The 9,660-nt window shown below is 43.2% G+C and overlaps 1 protein-coding gene across 3 annotated transcripts; it reads left to right on the forward strand.

The window, feature by feature from the left end:
• Positions 1–22: 22 nt before the first annotated feature.
• On the forward strand, positions 23–2,289 carry LOC116711204 (piggyBac transposable element-derived protein 4-like). 3 transcript variants are annotated; one of them, XM_032550605.1, is made up of 4 exons: positions 23–256; positions 379–405; positions 439–2,099; positions 2,196–2,289. In XM_032550605.1, coding segments are annotated over exons 1-4 (1,800 nt in total). In that variant the 5' UTR covers positions 23–145; the 3' UTR covers positions 2,197–2,289. The 3 variants fall into 3 exon arrangements, with proteins under 3 accessions (XP_032406496.1, XP_032406497.1, XP_032406495.1); XM_032550606.1 differs by lacking the exon at positions 2,196–2,289 and having other exon boundaries at positions 379–422; positions 1,625–2,147; XM_032550604.1 differs by lacking the exon at positions 2,196–2,289 and having other exon boundaries at positions 439–2,147.
• The last annotated feature ends 7,371 nt before the right edge of the window (positions 2,290–9,660 follow it).

A 9,660-nucleotide genomic window follows, 5' to 3' on the forward strand; every position in this document is an offset into this window, starting at 1 on the left:
GGATTTTACTAGTAGAGTTTTGTATTAGATTTTTTGGAAGTAGTGTTTTGTATTAGATTTTTAGATCATACGTGTGTTAGTTAGTGTGCATTAGTGTTTGTGTGTAGTGTTTGTAGACGGTTTTTAGTGTTTAGTGTGTGTCAAAATGAGTCGCTACATGACTGCGCAGCAAGCCCTGAAGTACATGTACGAATGTGAAGAGGACGAAGGCGCGCTGCCAGAAGGTTCGGACTCGGAGTTTGAGCTTGACGATGAGGTTTGTTTTTGTTTTTTTTTTCTTGTTTTATTTCTTTGTTTGGCATGGGATATGTACAGTAAATTATTATAATCGGAGTAGATGCACACTGAAACACATTATATGCTAATTTCCATCTCCAGCTTGGTGATCCCTCCATTCTATTCAGGGAGGAGGAGGAGGAGGAGGAGGAGGAGGAGGAGGAGGAGGAGGAGGAGGAGGAAACTCCCACGTGCTCTGTCCAGTTGAGGCCCACACATCAGAGGTCACCACGGAGAGCGCAGCGAACTCGGACAAGATCCAGATCTCCTCTGACTGAGGCAGCACCAGAAACACGGGCTGGACAGTGGAACACTGAAGAGGACGCAGATGCAGCCCCTGTTGTAAGCCGCTTTCAACCAAGGAGAACACCAGGACCACAGATGGATCTGATGTCCAACCACAGTCCAAGTGAGCTGTTTTTGTTGTTTTTTGCAGCTGATACAGTCAAAACCATCTGTGACAACACAAACAGATATGCTGCAAAAAATCAAGCAAATGGAAAAAAATATAAATGGGCTGAATTAGACACAGAGGAGCTGTATAGGTTCTTTGGTCTATTGATCTATATGTCCTTGGTGCAACTACCAAGTGTCCAGGACTACTGGAGACAAAATCATTTTTTGTCTGTTCCAACTCCAGCTAAGGTCATGACAAGGGACAGGTTCAGGACCATTATGTGGAACTTGCACCCAAGTAATCCTGAGGAGGATGTCAAAAATGACAAAAAGAAGGGAACACCAGGCTACGACAAATTATCAAGACTGCGGCCTGTTTATGATGACATCCTCAATGCCTGTCAGGCTTACTACCAACCAAAGAGGGAGCTGGCAGTTGACGAAAGGATGGTGCCAACAAAGGCAAAAACTGGCATGACCCAGTATATGAAAGACAAGCCAACTAAATGGGGAATAAAGCTTTTTGTGTTGGCCGAGTCAAGCAGTGGCTACACTGTGAGTTTTAGCTTATACACTGGCAAGACTCACACTGCAAGTGAGCATGGGCTGTCTTATGATATGGTAATGAAACTTATTCAGCCATCTTATCTTGGCACCGGCTACCATATTTACATGGACAATTTTTATACCAGTCCTACACTGTTCAAGGACCTGGCCAGCAAAAAGTTTGGAGCTTGTGGCACTTATAGGGAATCCAGGAAGGGATGCCCTAAAGGGAGGCCAAATGCTCTCACTAAAAAAAGTGGAAGAGGATCAGTGAGATGGATCAGAGAGGGCCCAGTGGTCTTTGTGAAGTGGATGGACACACGGGAGGTGTCTGTCTGCTCAACTATCCATCCTGCGTTTTCAGGTGAGACGGTGCAAAGGAGGGTGAAGAATGAAGTGAAACGCTGGATTGTGAAAGACATTCCATGTCCTACACCAGTCATGGCGTACAATAAATACATGGGTGGGGTTGACCTGTCTGATCAACTCATCCAGTATTACTCTGCACAACGGAAAACTTATCGTTGGTACAAGACTGTGCTTATGCATTTGGTTGACATTGCCACAGCAAATGCCTACATCCTACACCAAGAGTTGTGCAAAGCCAAAGGAGTGAAGCCCATGACACACAAAGACTTCAATGTGGAGATGGCCAGTCAGCTTTGCAGTGTGGACATGGCAGGTGTTCCAAGGAGAAAGGCAGCTGAACACATTCCTGTGCCCATTAGTGCTCAGCAAAATGCCAGAAACGGCAGACTGCAGTGCAGACACTGCCTCCAGGTGAACAAAGTCAGGAAGGACACGCAATGGAAATGTGAGGGCTGTGATGTGCCATTGTGCCTTCTGATTGACAGAAACTGCTTTGCACAGTGGCACAAGTAATTTGTTTTGTCTTGTGGCACCCATTTTGCAAATATTGTAAATAGTTGAAAGTGGGGGGGGGGTGGGGGGGGTGAGACATTGTGATGTTGGAGAAAATTTGTGATGGAGATATTGACATATTTTGTAAATAGTTGTAAAAAAAAACGCCTGGGAAATTACCCACAATATGGTGAAAATATGACTAGTAATTTGTTTTTTACTAAGTTTGTACAAAAGTTCTTAAAATTTACCCAAAAACTTTTCATGTTAGGCTGTAAAAATGGTTTGTTCAACATTTTTGTGAATATTATAGTAGAAATATCAATATTTTTTCTACTCGGATTTTGTTTCTGTGTGTGTTTTTTGCTCCAATGTGATAATAAATTTTGTCAAAATGAAACAAACACTGTAAAATCACAAAGTTTAGGATGTTCTGAAAATAATGATACCAAACAAGGTAAGGTAAATAGTTTTTATGGTGAAAATATAAGGGTAAATTCAAAATTAGACCAAAACGGCCATTTAGACCCAAGGTTGATGAAACTGATGAAGGTTCTAACAGATGTTCGTTACCTTAACAAGCTAAAAACAAATGACATGCAACAGTTTTTATCCACAAAGCGCCTAAACCCCGCCGCCGGGTGTTGAGTGAAAGACAGAAACATCAGAATGGAAACTCTCTTAAATGCTAACGGAGCTAATGCTACACCCTGAACAGCCTCCCCGGACCGGACACACAGCTACAGAACCACTTACCGGATCACACAGTCCGACCCGAGGTACGTGTCATTCCTTGTTTCATTCATGAAGGTAGCAGCAAAACGCCAGCAGCTTCTTCCTCCGTTTGCTTCTCCTCATCTTCATCACGCCGTGTGATTTCTACATTCCCGTCGATTTCAGTTATCTCCGGTTCAAGCTGAAAAAGCTTAATAACGTCATTCATTAAGCCTTTAATGAGTAACTTTGGCGATCAGACGTAGCATTTGTCATTTACCCAGAATGCATTGCAGCGTAAACAAAATGGCGACATCCGTGTGGTAATACTTTTTAAAAACTTATTTTAAAAAACAATTTACAGTATTTCTACTGTATTGTTCTTACAACTAAAATAAATATTTCTCAAATAATGGCTATTGTTACAACTAGTTGTGGATCTCTAACAAAATAATTAAAGGGGGAAAAAGACACAAAAATGCCTGAAGGTCAGAAGTTTGATTATATATAAACCTTAAATAATAAGTATTGCTATGGCTGCACTGGCCATGTACTTACCCGGTATCAAATAAATACCAAAACATGTAATACTGCACACCTAAAAATTTGTAGAACATAAAATTACATGCAATAAAATAACATCAGTTTTAAAACTACAAATGAAAGCAGGGTTTTAAATATGTTGACAAAGTAATTCAAGTAAATACACTCAAAATTCAGTTTCAGGAGATGAAATATTTTTTAATATGTTTGGAAATAAACTTATTAGATAATATGACATTTTGCAGAAACATTTTCATTTTACTAAAGAGGGTTGATGAAACTTCTTCATGCATCTCCACTGAAGGTATACCTGAGGAATCACTGCTGGGATCAGATCCGTCCGTCCGTCCAGATGGCAGCATTTGACTAACTGTAATCTTTATTCCTTGTTCCCAGTTGGTGACTATGATGTTTTTTATGATGTAAAGCACTTTGAACTGCCTTGTTTCTGAAATGCTAAAATAAACTGGACTTGACAGCAACAGGAAGTGCAGGGATGGACATGAGAATTCAGGACGCACCAGCATGCTGCCATAAGACAACAGAACTGAAATGGTTCTGATAACTTATCAATAATCAGTGATTGGTTTTGAATTTGACTGCAGAGCGAAGCATCAGTCACGTCACTGCAGATGAGATGTGGCTAAATGTTGCAGAGGTTTTAACCTCAGGTTGCTCAGAGTAATCCCTCAGATCGCAGGTCTGACTGCAGTCTGAGGCTGATAAACTCTCATCTGAGCCAGATTATATTCTGAGGGTAACGATGCAGCTCGGCTGCCTCCGGGAGCTGCAGCTCCTCTTGTGTGTGTACAAAAAGATTTCTGATGGATTCTGGTGACCCTGATTAGCTGTAGTAACACACACACACACACAGAGAACTCGGCTGAAAACTTGGTTCATTTTATTCAGTTTTAGAGTTTTAGATTGTTTAACATCTCACTCTGACTTTTTATCGACGAGGGGACACAGTCTGAGTCTAAAGAAGTTACCGTGAACTTTGACCCTGTGTGATCAATGGGGTCGGGCTGCAGGTCAGCCTGCAGGGGACAATAAACCCGACCTCATCTCAACGGGAGTTTGACTCCATGGACTTTTGTTTTTCTCTGACTCCATCAGGACTTTCCTTGTCTGTGAAAGTCGGTTCTGACCGGAGGACGGATCAGTGTTGATGGAGAGGGAGGTTCTGGTTAAATGTAACAAACGGTTTCACTGAGGACGGTTCCTTAAAGAACCACAGAATGACTGAGTGGGTATCAATAAAAATGACCTGAAAACCTGCAGAACCTCGGATCAGAACCACGTTGAAAATTTTAATCAGCAGTTCTTACAGTTCTTCTATAGTTGTGCACATTCAGCCTTCTGGACTTTCTTACCATCTCTCATAGTGGAACATGGTGGTGGCAGCATCATGCTGTGTAGGGACATGTGAAGACTTCCAGCTCTACTCGACCCAGTAGGTACCACTACAGTCATTGATCCTCAGTGACGCGTTATGCTTCACTTTGTGTTCGTCTGTTACTAGAAATGTTTTAATGGGATAAAAATCTGAAAAACATGGAATGTGAAAACGTAAGCAACTCTCTGTACATCAACACTATCTGACTTTTGTTTCTGACTTTCACCAGAGAAACTTAATAAAATAAAGTTGCTGGTTGATTAAATCAGATAGCTGCTAGCTTCTAGTGCTAGCTGCTAGCTTCCAGGGCTAGCAGCTAGCTGTTAGCTGCTGAATAAGATACTTCTCGTCTTCCTCCTCTCTAAACTCAAAGCTCACATCACAGAGCCGCTAGTTTCTTTCATAAAACCTTCCCATCATAAACTTTAGCAAAAAAATCAGACTTTGAGTACCTTCTGGACATTTATAAGAAATTATCCCACAAAACTGAGATTACATAAAGCAAGACGGCAGTCTTCTCATGTGGTTGAAAAATTAACAGCAATAAATTGATATATTTAGTCTGTGATAAGAGACAAAAATACGGGTTATATTTTCATAGTAATATTTTCACCATGTAATTGATTTATTTACAAATGTCTCAGTTTTAGAATGGAACTAAATATTAGTTCTATTTTTAATACTTATCTCTGAGCTAGCTTAATATGCAAATTCACTTGCTTATACTTGGAAATGGACTATCAAAATAAAAGCTGGGTTGTGAGAACCTCTATAGAAATGTTTTCTGCTGAGTCCTTCAGTGCTGAATCATCCCTGTTGCTGTAGATTTATTGGAAACAAGAAAAGAGGAAAAAAAACAATGAAGACTGGACATGAAGTGATTCGAAAGCAAATAACTCAAATTATTGTTGTTAATTTTTGACTGTAATTTTACAAACAGCTCCCCATTCTGCTCAAATTCCACGTCATCAGTTTCCCGACCCGCTGCAGAGGTCGGCTGAGTCAGGGCTGTGGAAACCTCCTTTAGGCAGGTGGACTTCAACCCCCTCGGCTCTTCAGTCCTTTCAGAAAACACAGAGAAACGGAAAAGGCGCCTCATTCCCGGCTTGTTTTAGAAAGCAGCTGTTGTGTTTAATGTGAAAGTGAGATGAATCTGAAACCAAATGGCCCAATTAGCCGTCAGAGTGAGACAATGCTGCAGAGGGAGGAGCGGGGCTGACATTGTTCTCCAGCAGGGAGCCCTCATCCATCCAGGGTGGCCCGGCTTTAAGCCGTTAAGCACTTCAGATGGGATTGGTTGGAAGTCTAAGAGGATTGGCTGGAAGTGACCTCCAGATCACTGCCTTTGGTTGCAACAAATACTACAAGAGCTTTACTGCAGCATGGCTGAGTTCACAGCAGGCAGAGGCACCGTGGGAGGGAAGGCAGAAAACGCCTTTTGGTTTGTTTCATGGTGGCATTTTAAAACGGATGAGTCCAAACTACAAACAGAACTCATATTTTAGCAGAACCTTTAACCTGGATAATGAAAGGAAGGCTGGAGTTTAGAGAAAGTCCAGCAGCCTTCAGCGCTGTAGCACCACTCTGTGCACTTATGGATCAGCGAAAAGAGCAAAACTGTAAAAGTGAAGACGGGTATGCGGTCAGGAGGCGGCTGCTCAGGCCCAGACTGGGAGGATGAATGGATGTTACAGTTCTGGGCAGAGATAGAAACTGGACTGTGTGGATGAAACGTTGGTGATGCTGCACCCATGGCACCGCACCCATCACTCCTCACACCGCAATTACACACAGCCCCGGGCTGCAGGTAATCGCCATTGATCAATGTGTGTGGGGGTGTGTGTTTGTGGTGTTTGTGTGTGTGGTGTGCGTGTGTGTGTGTGGATTGATCCACCCAGCTCAGCCTCCAGAGTAGATAGTGTGTGTAACAGTGACAACAGATACTGGAAAAGCCTCTGTCATCAGGCCTTAATAAACTCCATCTGCATGTTTCGTTCTGGGCAGAACCTTTGGACCGACACTCACCTGCAGCTGGTTCCTCTTTCCCATCGGATTCTCAGCAATACGACGCCATTAAAAGGTGTTTTATATTATTCAACATCAGACAAAGGAATCCTGAGCATCCGGCAAAATGTAAAACTGCAGGTGCACTGAAGGTTCAGTTCGTTTTAATTCTACTCCAGTCCGTCTGCCTCGAGAGTCCGGTCCGGTCAGTGAGGTGTGAACACTAATTGACCTCTGACCTCTGGTCCTCCAAACCTCGGTCTGGGTTCAGTTGAAGTGAACTCTGGTTCGCCTTGAATATGTGAACGCCAACCAGACCGGAAACCGCTCCAAAAGCAGGAAGTGGACTACAGCGCAGGGCATTCTGGGTAAATCCAACCAACATCAGCCTGGAAAGGGTTACCAATACATTTCTAAGGCCTTGGGACTCCAGAGAGCCACAGTGAGACCCATGATCCACGTATGGATCACAGGTGGATCATGGAACAGTGGAGGACCTTCAGCATTGTTCTGTCGACCAAACTTTCTCCATACGACCAAAAATGAGTCAGCGGCTCAGATGCTGGTTCTGCTCACTAACCACAGAACCAGGCAGACTGACTCTCCTGCTAGTTTTCTATGAACTGATCAGGAACTGTTGGTGCTGTCCACCCAGTGGAGTCCTTCACTCTTCAAGAAATATTTCCTCCATTTTTCAACCCAAATTCTTGAGTTCCTCTTCAGTCACTGCTGGGATTCTGGAAGGAAGAAGAACATTTCTGTAAGTTCCCCAGAAAACTGTTCCATGTGCCTCTGAAAAGTTTACAAAGAGTAAAAAGAAGAAATTTGAAATGGTGCCAATGTTTCTGTACAGCACTATAAGTCAGACTTGTTTGTGGATTTTTTCCAAGCAGTTCAGTGGTTGAGGTTCTGGTTGTACAACAAGTCCAGTTCTGGTTGCTTCAATAAGGATTTCTGCTTTTTGCTGATGGTCTGAAGTTGTAGTATCTTTGGGTCTTATTCTTGAGTGGGGGGGCAACAGAGCAGTACAGCTGTGGATGTGGGTAGACCGTCTCCCGGTCGGTTTGGGTGGAGGCAGATCAGAGCCTCCAGTGTCTCCATTGACCCAGTCTGGCTCTGGTTGTGAACCAACCACAACCAGAGGTTGGTAGAGGTTGTGAGCTTTATCTCAGCGAAAGCTTTATCTCTCGCTGAGATAAAGCTTTTTTGGACTCACCCTCAGCTTTCATGAAACACAAGATTTAGACTTGGTTCCAGTTTCAAACAACCAGAACTACTGCTTCTCAGCATTTCTGTGCTGTTTCACAGCTAATAAGGCTGAAAATTGAATGTAGAGCTGAGAATTCACAGATTGTCCATTTTTCACTTCTTTTACTGAGATAGAGCTTGTTTGGACTCTCACCTTCGCTGGGGATCGTTTGGATCTGCTGAGGATTTCTGCCTCTATGAGCAGACCCACTTTAGGTCCATCAGTCATTTTCATGACACATTCTGCTTTTGGTATTTGTTTGTTTTTATCAGATTCATAAGTATTTAAGTAAAAACTAAACTCTGGTCTCAGTGTTTTGACCTTTCAAGTATTGATTGCTGTTTGCTGACCTTCCTTCTCTACAGCCGCGTCTCGTCAGCCTGCAATAGTTCTTCTCTTTGTTTCCTGACTCATTCTCTCAGCTGAAGGTGTGTGTGTTTTATCTGTTTGCATGCTGAAGGTCGCTGCAGCATTGATCAGATTCCAGAGAAACACTCCGGGGGAACTGGCGCTCTTTGTCTGCGTGACTCAGGAATCTTCTGGAGAAGAATCCTGGGTGTCGGCCCGTCGGGGACTCCCTCCTTTCTGTGCCTCGGTGTTGAGTTTCAGCTCCACCTCCAGGTGTGCAGAGATGATTTATCAGAAAGCAGAGCGTTCCTGCTGGAGGCAACATTCAGAAGTGAAACTGGATCGTCATCTGGGTGAAGGGAGTCTGGACTGTGGTCTGCTCTGAAATAATCCTGAGTTCAGATTAAACTCAGATTAACATCTCATCAGAATATAGTTGTTTTTATACTTGTGGTTGCTTCATGGTGAGTTTCCTGTTCCTGTAGATCCTCAGCTATTCCCAGGCCAGACTCGAAATGGGGCTTACCTAGAAAACCTGAGGTGGTGATTCTCATCAATGCATACTGAAGCTCATGAAGAGAAGATACCAACAGAACTCTGATGTCCTAACCCAGCCCATGACCGGACCTTAGGAATCTTTTTGTGAGCTCTCCCAACCAGACCAGAGACGTGCAGAGTCCAGACGGGACAGCACTGGGAGACGTTCCTCAACCCTTCGGCTCCCTCTCCGTTGGTGTGGCTTTAACTGGTTCTTCCCCAGTCCACCCAGGCCAGATTCGTTTCCATTTGCATTTCTTGCATGAGTCTTTCCTGTTTTCCGGACCAGTTTAGGAGTGGTACAATCCGGGAATTTAACTCAAACGATTTGATTAACAGAAAACTTTATTTGTTGGCATGTGGATTTACATCAGTGGACAAGCGAAGGCAGTTCTTGCAAACTCCTCAAACAACAATATACAAATAAACATAACCATGGCCAAACATTGAGGTCCAAACCTTTTTATCAACTGAAGTGGAAGAGTGCATAAAAATATAGTGATATGCCAGAGAAGCTGACCGCTGAGCAACAACACATCCATAGGAACCAAAGACAAGAGGAGCTTCAGGACGTCTGGAGAACATCTGAGTGTAATTACTGACTTGGTGTTGAATGAAATTCAAAGTAAGAATGTTTGATTTAGCCGTTGCGGTCTGCAGGAAAACATGGCCATGACTGATGTGACGGCTTCATTTAGGGAATGATTCAGCCGTGTTTTCATCCAGTGTTCATTGATTTTTAGCTCTGCACGGAATCACAACACACCTTCTTCACTCAGACAAACGCAGC

The sequence above is a fragment of the Xiphophorus hellerii genome, chromosome 20 (assembly GCF_003331165.1).
Source record: "Xiphophorus hellerii strain 12219 chromosome 20, Xiphophorus_hellerii-4.1, whole genome shotgun sequence".
In the NCBI taxonomy this organism is placed as follows: domain Eukaryota; kingdom Metazoa; phylum Chordata; class Actinopteri; order Cyprinodontiformes; family Poeciliidae; genus Xiphophorus; species Xiphophorus hellerii.

Coding starts and splice junctions, on each gene's coding strand:
- LOC116711204 (XM_032550605.1), top strand. CDS start 146: ATGAGTCGCTACATGACTGCGCAGCAAGCCCTGAAGTACATGTACGAA. Junction 257..378: donor AGTTTGAGCTTGACGATGAG/GTTTGTTTTTGT, acceptor TTCCATCTCCAG/CTTGGTGATCCCTCCATTCT. Junction 406..438: donor ATCCCTCCATTCTATTCAGG/GAGGAGGAGGAG, acceptor GAGGAGGAGGAG/GAGGAGGAGGAGGAGGAGGA.